General features: G+C 44.6%; 1 protein-coding gene across 24 annotated transcripts in view; it reads left to right on the plus strand.

Annotated features, from left to right (window-relative positions):
* The window catches only part of LRRFIP1 (LRR binding FLII interacting protein 1), a 134,670-nt gene that overhangs the window by 67,240 nt on the left and 44,574 nt on the right, over window positions 1-22,856 (plus strand). For 11 of the 24 annotated variants that reach the window (XM_044302772.1, XM_044302773.1, XM_044302753.1 and 8 more), the window contains exons 2-9: window positions 5,198-5,284; window positions 8,165-8,182; window positions 11,996-12,043; window positions 15,325-15,369; window positions 17,041-17,088; window positions 19,212-19,268; window positions 19,496-19,558; window positions 21,512-21,595. In XM_044302772.1, coding sequence (XP_044158707.1) covers window positions 5,198-5,284; window positions 8,165-8,182; window positions 11,996-12,043; window positions 15,325-15,369; window positions 17,041-17,088; window positions 19,212-19,268; window positions 19,496-19,558; window positions 21,512-21,595 — 450 coding nt within the window. The remainder of the gene's footprint in view (window positions 1-5,197; window positions 5,285-8,164; window positions 8,183-11,995; window positions 12,044-15,324; window positions 15,370-17,040; window positions 17,089-19,211; window positions 19,269-19,495; window positions 19,559-21,511; window positions 21,596-22,856) is intronic. The other 13 variants (XM_044302769.1, XM_044302767.1, XM_044302770.1 and 10 more) reach the window with 7 other exon arrangements.

Here is a 22,856-nt window from a genome sequence, read left to right on the forward strand (position 1 = left end):
TCCGTTATTTTCCGTTATAACGGAAATCCATAATGGAACCCAGAACGCAGATGTGAACCCACCCTTAGGCATAGAAAATAGTCTAAATGTAAGTGGGCAAGGAAGCTGTCTTACATTTAGAACTGGAACTGAATGTGCCGAAGTTATGTAGAGGTTGGCGCCTCGTCATAACTCTGGCGGTCCACCGCCAGTGCAAGGCCTTATTAAAGGGGATGTCTCACTTCAGTAAGTGGCATTTATTATGTAGAGATCTCTGATTCTGGGAAATATGGATGGCAAACATGGCCACCATTACATCTCCAACAGGGGCTGCACCCCCGCTTTCTGTACTCTAGAGTGGAAAGAGTATATGCACATGGGGGCAGATTTATTAAGGGCGGCGTTTTAGATGCCGTTCTTAAAGGGGCTGTCTCACTTCAGCACGTGGCATTTATCATGTAGAGGAAGTTAATACAAGGCACTTACTAATGTATTGTGATTGTCCATATTGCCTCCTTTGCTGGCTGGCTTCATTTTTCCATCACGTTATACACTGCTCGTTTATATGGTTACAGACCACCCTGAAATCCATCAGTGGTGGTCGTGCTTGTACAATATAGGAAAAAGCACCAGCCTACGTGAGTTTCCACGGTCCCAGCCACCAGAGAGGCTTTTTCCTATAGTGAGCAAGCACGACCACCACTGATGGATTGCAGGGTGGTCGTAACCTTAAAAACGAGTAGTGTATAATGTGATAGAAAAATGAATCCAGCAAGCAATATGGACAATCAGAATACATTAGTAAGTGGCTTGTATTAACTTTCTCTACATGATAAATGCCACGTGCTGAAGTGAGACCACCGATTTAAGAACGGCATCTAAAACGCCGCTCTTAATAAATCTGCCCCCATGTGCATATACTCTTTCCACTCTAGAGTACAGAAAGCGGGGGTGCAGCCCCTGTTGGAGATGTAATGGTAGCCATGTTTGCCATCCATCTTTCCCAGAATCAGACATAACGGCATACTTGTTGTGAGAAGAGGACAGCCTATGGTATACTGGCTGTAGAAGTGTCTGAGACTTTCCCCTGCCATTGTGCTTACAGTACTGGTGTGGGGATACCGCAGTTATTCCGAGGTTTCCTGTGTTAGTAAAATGTGTGCGTTAAATTAGTTGTCTTCCTTCCTATGGGTGATTATGTGGCTCTCAGGGGCGTCTCCGACACACGTCTTCCTTCTCTGTTCTACCTTGTAGACAGACCCATTCTTAACTACAGTTGTATGGACGTCTGTGCCTGAATGTATTACTCTCTGATAACGTCAGAACTATATTTATATGGCTGTTCTAAGTCACACACTGACATCCCTCTACTGAATATTTCATGGTGGGCACTTACGGCAACTGACCATACCCGGGAACCACGAGAACATGGAGATCCAGCTTGTCGCCGCTCGTTTGGGTGCTGCTCCATCCACAAGTTCTGTCCTTGCACTACTGACCTATGCTGACGGCATTTTCAGCAGACAGCACACATACCCATTGATTTTAATGTGTTTGTTCACACATCAGAGTTTCTTACTGACCAAGGCTTAGTGAAATAAAATCAGAGACATTTGGTCTACGAGTCCGTGAAAAATCGCTGACACGGATGGCAGTTTTTCACTGACCATGTAGATGCTTTGGATATTTATTTTCAGCCTAGCAGTGTCCATTGTATAAACAGATGACACACGGACGGCAAAAACAGACACGCGGATCCTTCATGGACATCTTTACAGATGAAACATGGACATATTATTTTTTTTATTTTTTTTCATGGACGTCAGAAGGACACAGATATGTGAACGAGGCCTTAGAGTCTGATTGACCACTGCAAACCGATGCAACATTTTTTTATTTTTTTTTTGCAGATTGCAAATGGACACGGATGTCATCCATCTGCTGTCCGCATCCATGTGTCCATTCCGCAAATGATAAAAGATGTCCTATTCTTGTCCATATTGCGGGCAAGAATAGTAATTTTTAGTAAAGGAAGTGAGGAAAATGCGGATTGCGCTTAGACAGTGTCCGTATTTTGCGTATACATGGATTGAGGACCATAATATGAACACGCTTGTGTGCATAAGGCCCTAAAAGGGTTTTTGAGTATCTGATCGGTGGGGGTCTGACACCCGGGACCCTCGGCAATCAGCTTTTTGAGAAGACCTTGGTGCTCTGCGGCCTTCTCTTAGTGACGACAAGTTGATCAGTCACATGGTTAGGAGCAGCTCACCCTATTGAAGTGAATGGGGCTGAAAGCAATACCAAGCTCAGCCGCTATACAATGTACGGCGCTGTGCTTGGTGAGCTGTGAGAAGGCTGTGGTGCACTGGTACCTTCTCAAACAGCTGGTCAGTAGGGGACCCTGGTGTCGGACCTCCACTGATCAGATACTGATATCCAGGGACGGATTAAGTGCATGATAGGCCCGGGGCTGTCTCACCAACTGGGCCCCCCCCCCCATTTTAGTTTAGTTTTTTTTTGTATGAAGAGGCTATGGTGCTTCATGAGCACCACAGTCTCTTCTTAGGCCATATGATATCTTCAGACAAAAAAAAAAATACCCCAAATTGGGTCCTAAACTGAAAAATTTGGTTGCCAAAATTTAAAATACATATAATTATAATAAAAAAAGACATAGAGGAGAATACAGCACCACATACCTCTTACATCCAGTGACGTCTCCTGTCATGTAGACCTTCTTTCCTCTTCTCCTCCGTTTGACCCAGACCACCATGGCAAATTCTTTCAGCCGCATCTCGTCTCTACAGTTTGTAACACAGACACGTTAGATTTCTCAATTTTTCCATCAACCTCCTCATCCTGGTGTCCCCACAGTGTCATCCTGCTGCCACTCCCAATACTGTGCTCGTTTTGCTCCCCAATGTCCAAGGTACTATACTGCTTAAAAAATATTTAATATTTAAAATATAATTGGAGTCATTTATCAAACTGGTGTAAAGTAGAACTGGATTTCCAAAAGAGCTGTCAAATATGAAAGGTGGAATCTGATTGGTTGCTACGTCCCTATTGTAATCCGCCACTGCTGATATCCCCCATCTTCACCCGTCCAGCCCCTCTGATATGAGCTCAGATGCTCTCATTGGCACACTGCTGGCTGGTGACGTCACTGGCTCTGCAGGGCTTTAGCGCTGCCCTAGCCGTTTTACAGGCTAGGGCATCGCTAAATCCTGTCCATTTAGTGCCAGTGACGTCACCGGGCTCACTGCTAGGCTGAAGCCTCCGCTAGGCAGTCTACATGAAGAGACCGGTAAGTCACCCAGATCTCCAAAAAATGGCTTTTGCCCTGCATGATTCAGCGCATGGCAAAGGAGAGCATCGGAAGATGAAATATCGGGGGGGGGGGGGGGCAGAGAGATGAAGATGGGGTTATGTCCGGGTTCAGCTCTGAAGCTGGACAACCCCTTTAAAGGTATTCCCTTCTCCAGACCGAAGTTAATATGCACAATAATTCATACCAAAGCCCAGATTTACTAAAGTGTCTGCACCCCAAAAATCTGTCTACAAATTAGTGCAAATTGACATAAATAGGCGCATCCAGGGTTTCTACACTTTTTTCAGACAGCCTTGGCAAGAGGTAGGGCTTCATGGTAAAGTGGTGGGTCCTTAGATGCACCATTTTGCGCCAAAATTATGCCAAAATTCTAGCAGAAAAATCTTTTTTCAAAGTAAGATCAGATTTTGAGGCAGAAACGCTCCAAAATCAATGCCAAAAAACTTGTGTGTGAACTGGTCCTAATGTTTGGTACAGCAAATCCAGGAGTGTAGAGTTACTGACCAGACTTCTACCACAGCATTCATGTATATACTTCTATGCAATTACAGATTTACGGTATAACGGTCAGTGACTTTTCTGGATGATGCTGTACGCCCTATAACAAAGCAAGCACACAGCGCTGCAAAGTTATTGAGATAATATTCCTTGTTGAATGAAGTGAATGGCGGGGGGCCTTACTGCACGTGTCCATGATTGTGTTGTGCCCTGTGAGGGGTCTTCTCTACTACCCTTACTATAATATAATGATCACTTTTTCTTTTGGCAGGAGACAGGTTATTGGTGTATAGTATTTGTATATATGGGGTCCTTGAAATCGTGTTATGTTAGGTGATCAGTCAGGAACCCGGGGAAAGTGGTGTATCCTTGGGATGGGACATTGTAGGAATAAGATTTCACAAGTGTCTTTAGGTGTTTTAGGGCTCTTTCACACGAGCGTGTGTCTCTTACGGGAATCGCGCTCCGTGTGAGAGGGATCGTGCCGTCTGGACTACAGAAGCGCACGGAGTTATCATGATTGTGTGTGTCTCTGGCTGACCTTTCTGTAACGGAATTATACTGACAGCTTTACGTCAGTATGATTCTGTTAGAAAAAAGGTCAGACAGAGGCACACAGCAGTATCCATCATGATAATGCCATGCGATTCTGTAGTCCAGACCGCACAATCCCTCTCTCACAAAGAGCGTGATTCTCGCAAGTATTCTATAGGACCGTAATGAACATTTTGTCTGCCTCTGATTAGTTCCCACTACTTTTGACACTAATGTTGGCACTATTCATAATCACTATATGCAGTGTTGTGGGTCTTGCTGCATTAATTTTTTCTTTTGCTGCAATTTTTGTTTTACTGTAAGAAAAAAAAAAACTGCAAAAAGTCATTAAAAATGTGTCTGGACCATATAACTCTTAAAAAAACAAACAAAATAAAACAAAACAAAATAAAAACCCGAACCCAGATGTACCAAATGACATCCTGCTTCAGTTTTTCTACCCCTTTCCACACAGACAGACAGATATGACCTGGCCTAGTCTCCTACATATAGCATGAACGCCTTATAAGAACAGAGCTGATTACCCGATTCCTAACCCCATGCCCCTATATTCCTCATAGTGGATCTGTATTGGCAATGTTCTCTCTTGGATGTATATGCTTGATGTAATTGTTTTACGTAATGGCACTATATACACAAATAATTTATCAGAACTTTAGAACAAGTTTTTGTAGGAGATAAAGAGAAGAAAAGTGAACATTAAATAATTACGGGAAAAAATAATAATCACTGTATTACATGCATAGGGCTTCATAATGCTTCCAGGGAAGCTAAATTACATATATCGCGTAAGAAAATGTTTTAAGTTTTATAATGTTCATGTTTTCACAGGCAGAGGCGCGGTTGGCGGCCAAGAGGGCGGCGCGAGCTGAAGCCCGAGAGATTCGTATGAAGGAATTGGAGAGACAACAGAAAGAGGTAATAATATATCATAATCATAAAATCATAATTGGGTTCCGGGTTAGTCTGTGAGGAGCTCTGCAAGCTGTAAGGAGGGCACAAGTCAGCCCAAAATCATAGTGTTTTATGTGAATGGTGTCGGCCTGTCAAGCTCTCTGAAGGTACAGTAGTGAAGCCATGAAGCGCCATAAGTAGGTACACATGCAGTAAAGGCTATAACATCAAAGGGGTTATCCCATGATTGATGTAAAAAATAAAAATCTGACAAGCTAGAACCAGCCCTGTACCTCCCATGGATCCAAAGATCTCCCCATTCATTGCTCCAGAGGGTTATGTCTTTTGCATATATTAAAACTTCATTTTTCTCCACAATGCGGACACATATGAACATGGGACCAACACAGATGCCTTCAGCTGCCAAGCGCACATGTAACTGGTCAGCTAGCTTTATAGGCACAAATCTGCTGACAGATGCCCTTTCCAGTCTGGAAGCACTGGACAGTTTGGGCTTGCAGTGCATCAGTTGTGCCACGAGCATATCGCTGCACTGACAGCTTTTTTCTGCCACTTTTCCTGCTCTCTTTTCAAATAACGTTCACATTCAGCGTGGCCCAAATATAACATTAATAACGGAGCCTTGGCAGATCAGTCTACATAAATGATTCATCTAATGTCGACGACTGCCTCTACCTCTCCCTTCATTATTACAGCAGTGGTAAAATCTTCTAGAAAACGTTCCCAGTACCGTGCTCATTGAGATATTTCAGTGCTTCTCCTGAAGTGGATGCCAAATACTGCAATGTGACTGCTTTATGTTTATATGGCTATTAAGAAGGAGCTCCTTACCTTTATACAGCAACAAACCTGCAGCGAGAAAATCTGAAATCCATTGATTACTATGGATAATTGCTGCACACATTGTCTATTGTCTACTCGCATGTCTACCCTTTAAGGGTAAATCCACACAGAACCTAAACGCTGTGACCAACCTAAATCATGGCATAGAAGGCAGAACGGAGTCGTGTTATGCCCTATGGCTGGATTCTTTGGTAAGGCTACAGTACCATCTCATAACTCCTCCTGGACAAATCACCTTAAAGAGGACCTGTCACCGCTCCTGACATGTCTGTTTTAATGCTTCATGCATTGCCCATGTAATACAATTCTGGAGCATCTATGCTCATGTCTCTATGTTGTGCCATTCCTTTATTATTTCTACTAGAAGTCAAGAATGAATTGCTTTACCCTTAAGTAAGGGTACAGAGGGGAGGTAACCAGTTGGGGGGGGGGGGGGGGGGGTGTACCTGCACAGTCTAAAAAAGGCAGCACTGATTGAATAGAGTCAGACTGGACAGGGACACCCCCTAACTGGTTACCTCCCCTCTGTACCCTTACTGAAGGCTAATAGCAATTCATTCACAACTTCTAGTAGAAATAATACAGGAATGGCACAACCTAGAATGGGGAATGTATGACGCTATTACAACAGGCATGTCCGGAGTGGTGACAGGTCCTCTTTTAAGTCTTCAGCAGAATCTCCATATGAACACCCAGAGGTAGGGGCAGAGTTACCTGCCTGCTGTTTCACCATGACATACGTGCACAGGACCGCCCGGGTGTTTTATAAATCTGCCTTATTAACAGCATTGTAATATAGGACTCTTTATGACTAGATGAGAAGCCGTGTCTGGAGATGTCTCCTGTAATCTCATTATGGGTTATTTTGCCAAATGATGTGAATAACAAACACTCAGCATTGCTATTTGAGTTGGTAGCAAGGTAAAGAGGTTTTCTGGAAGTAAAATATTGTACCGATGACCTACCCTCTAGATAGGTCATAAATATTTGATTGGTCGGGGTCCTACTTCTGGCACCCCCCGCCGATCAGCTCCAGGAAGTACTGCGGCCTCTTCTTAGGCCAGTCACGTTCATCGGTCACATTGCCTATGTGCAGCCTGGTCCAATGGGCCTCAGCTGCAGTGCCAAGCACAGCCACTATTCAATGTATGGCGCTGTGCTTGGTATGATGTGAAGAGGACGCAGTGCCTACCAGATCCCCACGGCTGCTCCGAAGAATTGGATCATCAGGGGTCCCCCCCCCAACCCCCAAGGATAGGTCATCAATATTGTACTGCCAGAAAACGCCTTTAAAGAGTTCATTTCATCTCTATTGACACGCCTGTATTGGTAAATGTTAGTATTCCCCATGAAATACAAATTCTGGAGCATCTTTTCTTAGAAATCTGCATTGTGCCGTTTCTTTTCTTATTTGTATTGAGTACTTTGACAACTGGTTTTTACCATTCCCTTGTTACAGCGGTGTGTCCCTACATGGTCAGCTTTGATTGGACAGTGTTAGTGTGTAGGGACACGCCCCCAACTAGTTACACCCATAGTGTAAAACAGAGGGCACCATGTAGAGGTACTAAGACAAGCAGTTAGTAATATTCACATGTCCTTCATGCAATTAAGTTCACAGCAAAACTGGTAATGGGCATTTTGACAAATCCTCATCTCCTGCTCTTACTTCCAAAGCTCTGGTTACTTGTAACGGGAGTTGTCAGCACGGCTGTGTGCCTCTTCTTAAATCACAGACCTGGTGGTATACTCTGGGCTCATCACGTGCCAGGCTGACCTGAATTGTCCTGTAGATGCTGCCAGTCCTAAGAGGACGAGGCTCGGCCTGCGCACACCTCCTCCTGGCTTACATCTATAAATGTCTCGGGGCTTCTGTACAGGGTTCACAGCAGCCGGTCTCCAGAGAGAAGCTTTCCTGTGTAAGGTTGCATCATGTCATACACGCGTTTCCTTTCGCTGCTCTGTCATGTTATTTCGGCTTGCTATTTTCTTCTTTTTTTTTCTTACTGTCACATTTTCCTTTTTTTTTCTCTTGCACAGATTTACCAGGTTCAGAAGGTAATGTTACTGTGTGTGATCCCCTGCATGATCTCTTCTACAACTTGTGTTTTTTGGATCTGTTATAACTGGGCCCCCACAAACCTATTAAACTGTGTTTAAAGGGTTATTACCATCTTGGCATTTAGGGCATATCCACAGATGTGCCATAAATATCCGCTCGATGCAGGTCCCACTTCTGGAACACACAACTATCTTGAGAACGGGGCCCTGGCTCGTGGCCCATGTGAGCATGCGCAGCGCTCTCCACTCACTTCTGTTGGAGCTCTGATGCAGTTTTCGGTACTCCCTTAGAAGTGAATGCAGAGAGCCGCACATTCTAGGCCTCCTCTTCATTCACAGTACCTATGAGACAGGGCCCTATTTTCATAATTTGTGTGGGTACCAGAGGTGAAACCTACACTCGCTGGACAATTTCTGCATATCCCATGTTGACCTAAAGCGTGGCCCCCTCGCCATTCTCCAGTATGGGACTTCCGTAAATAGCCAAGGCAGAGCTCCGCAATTTTCGGTGAATGGATGATGGCTATACATGCACAGCTGCTGTCCCTTCACTTTGGTTGCCCCATTTTGGAGGTAGGTGCAGGGCCGACCGCTGGGAGCTGCTCTTATCTGTTTGTGGCATAATAACAGCGATGCCATAAATGCTGAGATTGGACCCCTTTAAGATTTGGAAACCTGAAATCAAAACAACCCTTTAAATTACCATACAGTTCTATGATGGTGTGAATTCGGCTTTATGTAATACGTGATGTCATATGGACACAATACAGGGCCTATAGCCCAATTTTACTGCCTGTATTTTGTTTATTCAGATGCTTTTCTCATAGATTAATCTGACTCCATCCCTAGAGGCACCTTAAGGGGTTCCTATTGTTCCATAAAGACCCTGAATTCTTCTGTGATTCCCTACAGGGTCTGTGGAAATCCCTGATCTACAATTTAGACCTCAGGCACACCACTGTATCCGTTTTATGGTCTGCAAATCGCGACTTTATGCATTTTTGTAGCGAACCCATTGACCTCAGTGGGTCAATTGCCTACATTTTGCAGAACGTATATACGGATGTGGAAAGCATTCAGATCACTGTGCTTTCTGCATCTGTATGTCCATTCCTCAAAAAGACAGAATGTGTCCGATACTAGGCCACAAAATGCGTACCACGGACCCATTGAAGTCAACACAGACAGTATTCGTATTTTGCAGAGCACAAAATACATATGGTCATGTGTATGAGGCCTTAACATGTTAACCCAGCCTATTACATGTTAGTATTTTTGTGATAGTTGACATTTAGCTCTGTAGCAATTCTGCGGCAGATCTGGGTTCACAGGTGACCTCTCCCTGCTGTACAGTAAATAATCGGAGTCATTGATTTACCACCAGCAGGTTAAGAGGAGCAGGTTTTAGTGTGGCTTAGAATGTGTGTAATAAAGTACAAACATTTCAGAGACGGCACTTTTTTTAAATAAAAAAAATAAACATATATATTAGCAGAAGGACCCGGCTTCGCACGGGTATATTTCATCTATTTAATTTTATGTTTCCGTGTGTAGTAAAAAGATATTAAGTTTCCCCCCATAACAGTGACCTCTACAGCACCCGCCCCTTTAACATTGACCTCCACAGTGGCCGCCCCTGTAACATTGACCTCCACAGTGGCCGCCCCTGTAACATTGACCTCCACAGTGGCCGCCCCTTTAAAATTGACCTCCACAGTGCCCGCCCATTTAACATTGATCACCTTTTTAACAGTGACTTCCCTAGTGACCGTCCCTTTAACAGTGACTTACACAGTGCCTGCCCCTTTAACAGTGACCTCCACAGTATTTAAGGACCTGCGAACAGCTAAAACCTGTGATCAGTTGTTATGGAAACCTGGAGTAGGACCTGTGAGCTTCTATTGGCTAATAAGGGACATGTGACCGTGTAAATGGCAGTTCAGATTTAAGGGAAAGGCTTGCTGGCTTATATTGGCTAATGCAGGTCATTTTTTGGGAATATCTCTGGAACGGTGTCCGAGAGAGCCGAGACCCGGTCTAAAACCTTCCCGGACACACCTGATGTACCCGTGTGCCAAATTTGGTGAAGATCGGTCCAGTCGTTTGGTCGCGCATAAAGAACGTTCAGCCAGCCAGCCAGACGTCTAGACAGACAGAAACTAATATATATATATAATGAGTTTCTGTCTGTCTGTTCTTTTATGCACTACTAAATGACTGGACGGATAATCACCAAATTTGGCACACAGGTACATCAGGTGTCCAGGAAGGTTTTATACCGGGTCTCTGTTCTCTAGGACGTTTAAAAAAAATGACCTGCATTAGCCAATACAAGCCTGCAAGTCTTTTTCTTCATAGCCCAACTGCCATACACACGGTCACATGTCCCTTATCAGCCAATAGAAGCTTGCAGGCCCTTAGTCTCCACATACACACAGCTTTACTCCAGGTTTCCATAGCAACCCAGTCATTTTTCTTCACTGCTGTAGGTCAGCTTTAGGCTAGGGCAGGGATCAGCAACCTGCGGCTCTCCAGCTGTTGTGAAACTACAATTCCCAGCATGCTCCATTCATTTCTATGAGAGTTCTTAGAAGAGCAGAGCAAGTATGCATACTGGGAGTTGTAGTTTCACAACAGCTGGAGAGCCGGAGGTTGCCTACCCCTGGGCTAGGGATACACAACGACAATAAGTCACACGACACATAGGGCACAACTTCACTGCTACATTCATCCATCTTGGATGTATTTTTTCCAACTGTTGCAGTCGCAGCATGTCGCAGTGCGACACCATAGCCTATCATTATAAAAATTGTTGCGCGACATTGGTACAACAAAATGTCACGCGACACATGTCGTCATGTAGCCCTAGCCTTAAAGGGGCAGGTCACTGTTAAGGGGGCAGGGCCACTATTTAAGAGGCAGCTGCTGTGGAGGTCACTGTTAAGGGAGCGGGGTACTGTGGAGGTCAATGTTAAGGGGATGGTCCCCTATGGAGGTCGGTGTTAAGAGGCGGGGTGCTGTATAAGTCACTATTAAGGGGGCATGCCCCTGAGGAGGTCAATGTCATAGGAATGGGGTACTGTGAAACTCACTGTTTAAGGGGCGGGCTGCTATGAAGTTCAAAGTTAAGGGGATGGGCTGCTGTGGATGTCCCACTGTGGGGGGTCAGTGTTAAGGGGTGAGGGGCTGTGGAGTTCACTGTTAAGGGGGATAATGTCTATCTTTTAACTACACACAGAAATATTAAATGAAATATACCGGTGCAAAGCCGGTCCTTCCGCTAGTATATATATATGTGTGTGTGTATATAAATATAATTATGGTTTCTGTTGGGGTTTAGCATTTTTACTGCTTTGTTCTGTACAGTTACAAAACAGAAAAGAAAGGATATGGTTTTCTTTTGTAATGAAAAACTGATTCCAAATGTATAGGTGTATGTGTACACAGATTACATCTGATCCTGCCTCCTCCACCATGTCTGCCAACCTTCTCCAACTGTTAACTGAGGCCTCATTCATATCTCTGTTAGGCGATCCGGCAGGCTGTTCCAGCACAGATCCAGTGTTGCTGGATTCTCTACTTTACCGCCGGATCCCCATTGACTGCAATAAGGGCAAACAAATTATTATTATTTTTTATTTTTTTGTCCAGCCGAAAGCTGACATTTGCGCCAGGTCAGGCAGCCAGATCTTCAAAACAGAGATGTGAATGAGGCTTTACTAAAGAGCAGGGAATTCCTGTTGTACTCAACACTGTCATTTCTATTTCTTGTCTTTCTCATCTGTCTTCCTTCTTTTCTTCTTCCTTCAGAAATATTATGGTCTGGATACCAAGTGGGGTGACATTGAGCAGTGGATGGTAGGAGTTTTTCAGTGCAGTCCTCCCCCATTTTCATGTTATTACTATTTTCACTGTGTATGATGTCTCAAATTTTGTAATGAAAGGTCATAAAGAAAATCCTACTGACCTGAAGGAAAAGCATTCTTTGCAGAGTTGAAATGACAATAGTCAGTAATGAAGACATTAATAACGCAATGGGTATAGTGGATGGAGCACGTCACTGTTGCTCTGTTTCCATTGCAGTGAATGGGAACAGAGCTGTGTAGTTCCTGCACCTATTTCTGACACCGGAGATACTAGGGAAGAGCTGACCGGCGGAGTGTCGGACCCCTTGCCAATCTGATATTGATGGCCTATCCTGAGGGTAGGACATCGGTATAAAAATCGGGGAAGCCCCTTTCATTTTAATAATTGAGAACAAGGGCCCAGATTTACTAATCCTAGTGTGAGCTTAGATAAGCTTTCTAGGGGCAGACACTCTTCTCTGACTCTATACCAACAATTTTTTGGGCTTAGGCCTCATGCACACGGCCGTTGGGCGGCCGTGGCCATATTGCGGCCTGTAAACGGCGGGTCGGCAATCCACGTGCACCATGCATCACTTGAATGGGTCCGCAATTCCGGAGATGTGGAACGGAGTCACGGAACACCGGAAGCACTACGGAGTGCTTCTGTGGTGTTTCTTTCCGTTGTTCCGCACTGCAAATAAATATGACATGTCATATTTTTGGGCGGTGCGGACAGACCACGAACCCATTCAAGTTGAATGGGTCTGGCCCACTGCATGGATGTTGGGGACCGCAATTGCATGGAACGGCTGCACAACGGCCGTGTGCATGAGGCCTAACTATGAGACAGTATTGTACTACAGAACTGTTGTTTTGGTGCACAATAGCACATTTCAGGCCACTTTCCACTAATCCTTGGCCGTTTTTGAGATCTGTTCAGGGCTCTCACAAGCGGTCCAAAACGGATCAGTTTTACCCTAATGCATTCTAAATGGAAAAGGATCCGCTCAGAATGCCTCCGTTTGTCCTCCGTTCAGTCACTATTCCGCTCTGGAGGCGGACACCAAAACGCAGCTTGCAGTGTTTTTCTGTCCACAATGTTGTGCGAAGCAAGACGAATCCGTCCTGGCACACAATGTAAGTCAATGGGGACAGATCCATTTTCTCTGACACAATAGAAAATGGATCCATCTCCCATTGACTTTCAATGGTGTCTATGACGGATCCGCCATGGGTATAGAAGACTTAATACAACCGGATTAGTTCATGACGGATGCATGCGGTTGTATTATGGTACCGGAAGCGTTTTTGCAGATTCTAGGCACAGATATGTTAGTAAATCTGGGGCAAAGTGTTTATAGTTTAATGTCACTGAGGTATTGTTTTTTTACACGCTATTATGGCGGAAAACCTCTTATGCACAGGAATTTTATCAATGTGTTGAAGTGATTGAGAACACTTCCAGACGCACGTCATTATCATTGTTAAACTTCAGAATGATTTCCTCCTGTGTGAATGATCCCAAAGACCCCGTGTCTGCATATGTTATCAGCTTGTTGCAGTTTGACGTATTTTTCTTTGTAGATGAGTAGTTCTAGAAATTGAGTAACATTATTGAGCACGTCTAGACGCCATAGGCTGTGTTCACATCTGTGTATTTTCTGTGAAAAATAGCGCTGCACGCAATGCTGCAATTTCCCTCAAAACAACAGACACTGCAGCAGAACCAGATAAACCCTCTTATAAGGGCTCATGCACACAACCGTTTTTCACGAATCCGTTTTGCAGTTTTTTCCCCCTCTGATTCAAGTCCTTTTCCGTTCCGTTATTGCACAAAACATATCCGTATGGTTTGCGTATTTGATCTGTTTTTTTTTGCGGACCGGAAATGCAAACAGTAACCTATTAATTACCAAACACATGAGCAATATGGGCTGGACATAGCATTTCTACCGTATGGATCTGCAAAATACGGATGACATACGGATGTGTTCAGTGTGCGTTCCTTTAGGGGTGTGCGATATATAGACGATATGTGATATAAACAATATAAATTTGGCCAACGATAGAGATTTTGTTTATATCGCCATATTACGGTAGAACATAGCAGGCGCCGCTCTCGGCACGCACCATGTTCTCCTAAGCTGGCACAGTGGAGGAGGAGGGAGTCCCTCCCCACTGTGTGCAGCTGCTGCTGACCACCAATGAGAACAGAGTAGGAGGAGGAGGGGAGGGACTGTGGCCACTAAGCCACCAATGAGAACAAAGAGTAGGAGGAGGAGGGACTGTGGCCACTGCGCCACCAATGAGAACAGAGAGGTCCTAAGGGGTTAATTGCGGTTGATCACAACGCGCAGTAATAGAGGCCAGGTATGGGATATGGCCGCCACATGCAGGCTACGTTTTTATTCAGGCATATTAACTATATTCATTGGTGGCGCAGTGGCCACAGTCCCTCCCTTCTACTCCCCCTCTTCTAAGTATTATATTAATTGCGCCCCCCTCCACACGATTAAATCATTGGTGGCAGTGGCGCCAGGGTGGCAGCTTCTGATTGGAGCCCCAGCAGTGTAATCGCTGGGCTCTGATCGGTTACCATGGCAGCCAGGACGCTACTGAAGCCCTGGCTGCCATGGTCAGCTCCCTGCTGCTATGTGTACTATACACTGGGCAGCAGGGAGAGTGTGAGGTCCTATTCACCCTAATAGAGCTCCATTAGGGAGAATAGGACAAGGGATGAAAAGATCCCAGGTTCTGGCCCCTAAGGGGGCAAATAGTTATTAAATAAAAAGTTTAAAAAAAGTTTAACCCTTACGAAATATAGAATATATAGCGCATATCGCAATATAGATTTTAGCCCATTTCGCCCATCCCTACGTTCCGGAGTACCTTCCGTTGTTTTTGCGGACCTATTGAAGTGAATGGTTCCGCATACTGTCCACAAAAAAACCAGAACGGAAGCGGAAAGAAAATATGTTCGTGTGCATGAGCCCTTAATAAAAGGCGTCATTTAGGCGCCTTGGATGTCGGTTGTGCAGTCCATGCGGCACTGTGTTATGGTTTCTGTGTAAAATGGAAGCCACAACTCTGGCGTGAACACAGCCTGTGTATGTGAACTGTAACAGTTTTTATAAGTCTGCATTATGGATTCCCTTTTAGTAGGTTTTCCTTGTGTTTTCACGTTTTCCTCCGTCCCTCTCCCTTCCTGTGCCCTGTCGTATTTTGATGTCCTCTTTCGCTCCTTGATCTTAGATGCTTCATCTTTTTCTCTTCTTCCCAATGCATTTCCAGGAAGACAGTGAGCGCTATTCACACAGACCACGGAGGAATCTCCAGGTCGGTTCCCCACCCAGTGCGATTGTCATGTTTCAGCCCTGATTTGACTTTTTTATGTTAATCTGCTTATTCATGGGTTAATCGTATGTCCCTCGTAAATATAGCATTATGTTTAGCAAAAGGTATTACATACTACCGCCAAGTCATCCATAAAGCCAATAGAAACATTCCTGCCATAGGTGTCATTTTACTGACTAATCCTATTGACCTCTTAGCTGGGTTTAGCAATCTTTTTGCAACCAATGACCTAATAAATAGCTGTGACAGTAGATAATACTTTAATCCTTATAAGCGTATTTATCTTGTCATAAAACGACGTCATTTATTGATTAATAACTTTTCCTAAATTTTGTGAAACTTCTTGAATACATTTTGGCGCTCGTCATGTAGGAAAAAAGGCTTGGTTTACCGCTTCATTACGGTATTCCAATAGGCCGTTCTGGCAGAGGAGCAGACTGCCGGAATTACCGTATCCAGCATAAGCGGACACCGCCGGGCCCACCGGATCCCCATTCACTATAATGGCATCTGTCAGTGAATGGCAGCAGAAAGCTCCTCTTCCGGGAAACAGAGTACTAGAATACCGTAACGCAGATGTGGACATAGCCTTAAAAAACTGCTTCATTAAAAAAAAAATTTCCAGGATAAAACACTGATGGTCTATCCTTAGGAGGGGCCGTCCATAGGTGATCAGTGCTGGACCCACATAGGTGAGCATATTAAGGGGATGACCACTGGAGTATCATGGTGCCATACTGCAGTTCCCGACACAGGGTTGCCCGTGTGCTGAAGCCCAGCCAATTCCAGTGAGAGGAGCTCGGCTTTATTGCCAGATACACAGTGCGGGTGTATGTGTTGTCAGTATTGCACCACTTCATCTTTATTCTGATTTATTGTAGGGGGTTCAGAGTTTGGACGCCACCATTCATGTTGATGGCCTTTCCTAGGGATAGGGTGTACAATATTAGATAATAAAGGAGGTTTATCAAAACTGGTGTAAAGTAGAACTGGCTTATTTGCCCACAGCAACCAATCGGATTCCACCTTTCATTTTTCAGAACTCCTTTGGAAAATGAAAGGTGAAATCTGATTGGTTGCTGTGGGCAACTAAGCCAGTTTTCATTTACACTATTATTGATAAATCGCCTATCTTCTACATGTTTTTTTTTTTACAAATATAATATAGTAAGGGTCCATTGCCTTTTGGCGGTCAGTATGATGTAGCATGCTGCACTAGTCTATGGAGTATAAAATAAAGAAGGAAGAGTAGAGAAACCCTATCACAATATTTGGAGGCATCATAACAGATCCATCATGGATCCTGATAACCCATAAGCCTCAACACTACACTACACGTTCAGGTCTCACACTTGGGCTACACGCACACAACAACAAAAAACCTGGCGTGTGAATAACTCCATAGACTACCATTGGTCTTAAAACGGACATGTGTTGGCCATTAAAAAAAAACATCCATCACACGTCCGTTTTTCACTTGCGTGTGTATGTAGACTTGGTGTTGAGCTAGGAAATACTGCTTTGCTTTCATGCTTTTCTCCCTCTTCCTGCATATTAATGACCTTCTGTAACGTATATTATTTTTTTTAGGTCTATGCGCTTTGCTTGTGATCTCTCTTGCTTATTTTTTATTTTTTCCTCTTCCCTTTGAAGGTGTCTGAAGATGATGCTATGTCTGTGTCTAGCAGGAGCAGTCTGAGGGTCAGTAGCCTGTGGTCTTCCTGAATTTTGTGCTATATCCTCTCCATGCATGAACCTAAGTCCAGCGTGTTGTGTGGTCGTGTGTTTTTTTTACTAACTTTCCCTGCTTGCTGAATATCATTGTATAGAATAACTTACTGATGAAACTGTGAAGAAGGATCGCACCAACTGCAGGGGAACACCCTGCACTTATCTGCTCCTGAGCTCTCACTTCCAGTGTCATTTTCTTTGTACAGAGTCACACAATGAATATCGAGCTGTGACCTTGTTTGTTTCACATAATGTGCTGCGTACTTGGCATAGTCACCCTAATTAAAGGGGTTCTCTGGGAATTAAGAAAATTAAAATACTTAAAGGGAACCTGTCACCGGGATTTTGTGTATAGAGCTGAGGACATGGTTGCTAGATGGCCGCTAGCACATCCGCAATACCCAGTCCCCATAGCTCTGTGTGCTTTTATTGTGTCAAAAAAACGATTTGATACGTATGCAAATTAACCTGAGATGAGTCCTGTCCCTGACTCATCTCATGTACAGGACTCATCTCAGGTTAATTTGCATATGTATCAAATTGTTTTTTTTACACAATAAAAGCACACAGCGCTGTGGGGACTGGGTATTGTGGATGTGCTAGCGGCGATCTAGCAACCCATGTCCTCAGCTCTATACCCCAAATCCCGGTGACAGGTTCCCTTTAAATATTACTTTATTATAAATATATTCCCAAATACCTGTCATTAGTTATAATGGGGAGCAATCATGAGAATAAATAAAATGGCCGCTGTCCTATTACTACACACAAAGCCTGTCCTAATCACACAGCAGGACACGTTATTTCTGAACACTGAGCTAAAGAGCTGCCTCATCCTCTCTGCTCTGCTTGTCAGGGATTATGATCCTGAATACAGATGATAAGATCTTTAGCTGAATCTGTAGGAATGGAGTTCATGAGGAGACTTGAAGTACAGAGAGAATGGACTGTGGTAATGGAGACTGCATAGAATTGCTGCTGCCCATTACCATCAACCTGATGAGCAGAGAGGACGATGAGGCAGCTCTTTAGCTCAGTGTTGTGAAGTAACTTGTCCTCCTGTGTGATTTAGGATAGGTTTTGTGTGTACTAATAGGATGGCATGTCATGTCAGTGTAGCTTTGATGCCATAGAAGTTCCCTGAATCGTAAAAAATCCAGCAAAGTTGGATTTTTTTTTTTTGGGCGATTCAGGGGTCGCTGTTGTGGCACAAACCCCATTCATTTCTATGGGAAACGTGATTCCCCTGTGATCCTGCCTGCGACCAGTGTCGCCATGTAGCTGTATCCTAATACACAGGTGTGGATGTGTAGCCGTACTCTATTACACAGGTATCGCCTTGCATATGAATGTAATGAATTCAGATAGGTATAGGGCTGGTTTTGCACATTTCAGTTTACTGCAACTAAAACTGCACAAGTTTTTATGTGATTGCCATGGCTTTTACAGGTGAAACACATTTATGGTTTGTTCGCACTGAGTTTTCTGGTGCAGGTTTTTCCCATTAATTTCAATGGGAAAGTCAGAATCTGCAATAAAATCCACAGGCAACCTTATTGCTGCAAATTATGCAGAGATCCAACTGTGGATTCCAAAGTTATTTTATTTTTATTTATTTTTTTATCTTTTATTTTTTTTATCTGCAGGAAACTTTGCAGTGTTATTTGGTTATGTGGTGCAGATTTATCTTGCAGATTTTCATCATCAGATACGACTGGTGAGCTTGGAGTACATTCATATGGAGGATTTTGTCCACGACAAAATCTGCCACGTATCCCGTGGCAGAAGCCTCTGCGCCGTGCTGTGGTTTCTGCCTTGAGTTTTCATGTCGACCCACTCTAGGTTAAGCTTCATTGAATGGAGTAAAACCAAATCTGCGTTGAAACAGCGTCCACCCCCTTTATGATGGCGGCTGTGTTTTATATATGGGGTTAGTTATTTTACCGAATATTCTAGAATTCTGTATTTGCATTTGCCTCACAATTCCTTATTTTGGCATGCCCACTTGTCTTGCTGTGTGCCGGCGTGTGTTCTGTGTGACAGGCCCACAAACATCACTCAGCCCTTCTTTCTTGTTTTTTTTCCCCTAACAGACCAATGGTTACGAGGATGAATTGCTTGGAGCAACTCAGTATAGGAAATCCAGCAGGGTCAGTGGAGAGCTGAAGGTTTGCATGTGGCAGCCGGGCAGGCTGGGCATATGTTCAGCTGCATTGAGGATGGTGAAATCCAAAATTAGCTGTAACACCTTAGAAAATGCCACTTACCGGTCATTGAATGAACAGCAGTGAATAATGGCCTCATGCCTTTGGTCCATACTGTGACCACAACTTTGTGTCGGTAAATGTGAGCCGTGGTGTCTTTTCTTTACCTCCAGAGCTCATCGGGCAGTGGCGATGCCACCCAGTCTTCCCGGGGACCCCCCAGGGATGAGGCAATGGTTGGTTATGCTTGGAGTTTTTCCTGACGCTGTGTGCGGAGCTTGTGCATGGCAGGTGCATACCCCTAAACAGTCAGCCTATGTGCGCCGCATTACAGTGCCATTAATACACGTTTGTGCCGTCCAGTTGGGATGACCATTAATACTTTGTCTGCTATAATCCCCAGTGAATGTGCTTACTCTAATTATGGATTTGTAGCAATATTAGGATTATTGCAGGGCAGGCCAGGTACCTATATAACTGTGCAGTATACACCGCTATAATTCTGTCATACCGCGCTGCATTCAGCACTTAGAGGAAGGCTGATATGAGGCCAGAATCGTGGACTGAGAATCCTCATAATCCAGCTGTTACTGACGTACGACATCCACAAGAGACCCTCGCATATTTTTCTAATTGCTGAAATACCAAATGCTTCACAATGTCTGTAGGGGAAGGGTGTATCATATCTTCAGCCAGATTTTTAACTCTACACCTACTTTTTCCATTTCTGCTTTTTACCGTATAATTAGTGAAGGCCCCTTTACATGGCCCAAAGGAGCAGACGGTTGTCGAAAAGATAACGTTACTTCCTGAAAATCGCCTGCTCGTCAGCGAGGGAGACAGCTGTTATTACATGCAGCAATCTCCTCCACAGTATGGGGAAGAGCGATCACTAATGCCATCGCTCGTCCCCATACAGAATCCTTGTTTGCTGGCAGCAGATCGCTGTTTAAGGTCCCTTTACACTGCCCGATGGTTGGGCAGATTATCTCTAACGAGCCTTCCGCAGTGTAATACTATGCTATGGTGCTGGAGGGATCGTTTGGGAAAACTATCCCATGGACAAATGGATGGTCGTATTGTGACTAACCAAAGTCTTTTGTATATAGGCTTCTTGAGGGTCTGTTTGTATCGCACAACCATGCGGCATGCTCGTGTCATGGCTGCGACGTGGCCGCACTGCGGTTGAGTAAGGCACAGCTGTATGGGCCGTACCTGGCTCATTCGCGAAGACGCAGTGTTTAGTTGGTGTGCAATGTTAGTGGCTATTAACAATGCAGACTGACTAAACGGTGCGGTCTTCATTAGTTTTTATCAAGAGCAAGCTACGGCAGCCGCTTGTCAACCGTGACACCAACCATGCCTTGTGGCCATAGCCTAAGGCTTCATGCACATGACCGTAGCTATTTTGGTTGATCCGCAAAAAATACAGATGACGTCCGTGTGCATTCCGTATTTTGCGGAACGGAACAGCTGGCCCCTAATAGAACAGTACTATCTATACTTGTCCGTAATGAGTACAATAATAGGACATGCACAAACAGAATGCACACAGAGTAACTTCCGTTTTTTTGCGGACCCATTTCAAATGAATGGTTCCGCATACGGTCCGCAAAAAACAAAAGAAAAAAGGAATGTATAAGGAAAGAAAATACGTTTGTGTGCATGAGGCCTTATTCCAGTGAAAATACTAGCACAACCTGCAACACTTTTCTTGCTGTCAAAAGTTCTGCGTCCCCGATGTAGCCCATCAAAGTCATTGGTTAAATCAACATCTGTTTGGATCCATTGAAAAGTGAATCCTTCACAGCGTCGCTGCTTCCATTGTTGATGCTAGTGTGAACAGAGGCCGAGATTTGCTTTGCTTCTACCTACAGGATGATGAATTGACCATGAATGTGAGTTATTACAAAGTCTGTCGAACATAAAATCTCTTTCCTCGAGGTGCGGTATTCCGGCAGATTCTACATGCACTGACCGTTGAGAGGGCTGCATGTCATTAGCAGCACAAACTGGACAATACAATTTCACATTCTTGTCGTAGAAGTGAACGGTAACTGGCAGGCAGGAATTGCTGTGTGATGCGGTGCATGTCTGCGTGCTGTAGAGCTGAAAGGTTAACGCTGTCTCTGCGCTATTGTCTGTGAACAGCTTCCATCTTTCATGCCTCTTCCTGTCTCCCCGTATAGAGCGCCTATTACTCTGACCCCAGCCTGGCCAGCGCTCCACACACAGCCAAGTCCCAGCAGCAGACTGTACACAATGGAAGTCGGGTCTGTTCCTTTCCGCTAGCTTCTCCACCTTTCTGGTCGGCTTTTGATTAGTGCACAGTTTCACGTCTTGCATTGCTTGCCGGGGTATACTGGTGTGCAGTGGTGTGGTCATCTGGAAGTTGGGATTTTATTTTTGTTAATTTTGAGGCAATTCGTTATAGGGGTGAATCTTCTATATGTAAAATGTTCATTGATCATGTGACAACGTGCAAGGATCCTTTTACACGAGCAGGTTTCTGGTAGTATCGAGTGCCAATCCATGATACAAGTAGTCAGTACCTGTTTAAGGACCTTAATGGTCCGTAATGAGGACAATAATAGGACATGTTCTATTTTTTTTGCAGAATGGACATACGGAAGCGTAATGCACACGGAGTAACTTCCCTTTTTTTTGTGGACCTTTTGAAATGAATGGTTCCATATACGGTCCGCAAAAAAAAAAAACGGAACAGACACGGAAATTAAATACGTTAGTGTGCATGAGGCCTAATACAGTAAGGAGCTCCGTACAGTATTAGGGCTCATTCACACGAATGTGTGCTGCCCGTTGCCGTATTGCGGCCCGCATTTGCGGATCCGCAATACACTAGCACCGTTCCGTGTGCATTCCGCATCACGGATGCAGACCCATTCACTTCAAGTGAATGGGTCCGAGATCCCCATGCGGCTGGGCCACAGTCGGTGCCCGTGCTTGGCGGACTGCAATTTGCGGTCGTGTGAACAAGCCCTTAGAACAAAGTTTTATGCGAATCGACTACGGATGTTTCATCCGAAGTCTATTCGCTCATCCCTACTCAGGATGTTACAGACTGAGAATGGACAGTTACTCCGCATTCATGCAACCATGGGATTGCTGTGACCGTTTTGAGGACTGCAGATCTGCAAAACATGGGCATCGTCAGTGTCCACTCTGCATTGCAGTGCAGACCCCGCGATTAGTGAGATGCGGTCGAAGATAGGACATGTCCTTTCTTTTGGGGCACTGAGGCAACGGCTTCCGTGTGCTTCCAGGTCCCTGCCTCCTCACCGCAAAAGACAGAACATGTTCTATCTTCAGCTGCGTATCGTGGTCCCATTGAAGTCAATCCGTTTGGAGCGCAAAACTGGCACGGCCTCCCACGGTTGTGTGAATGCAGCCTTAGGCCTCTTGCACACGACCGTATGTATTTTGCGGTCCACAAAAAATACAGATGACGTCCGTGTGCATTCCGTTTTTTGCGGAACGGAACAGCTGGCCCCTAATAGAACAGTACTATCCTTG

This window comes from Bufo gargarizans, chromosome 8 (genome assembly GCF_014858855.1).
Source record: "Bufo gargarizans isolate SCDJY-AF-19 chromosome 8, ASM1485885v1, whole genome shotgun sequence".
Taxonomy (NCBI): domain Eukaryota; kingdom Metazoa; phylum Chordata; class Amphibia; order Anura; family Bufonidae; genus Bufo; species Bufo gargarizans.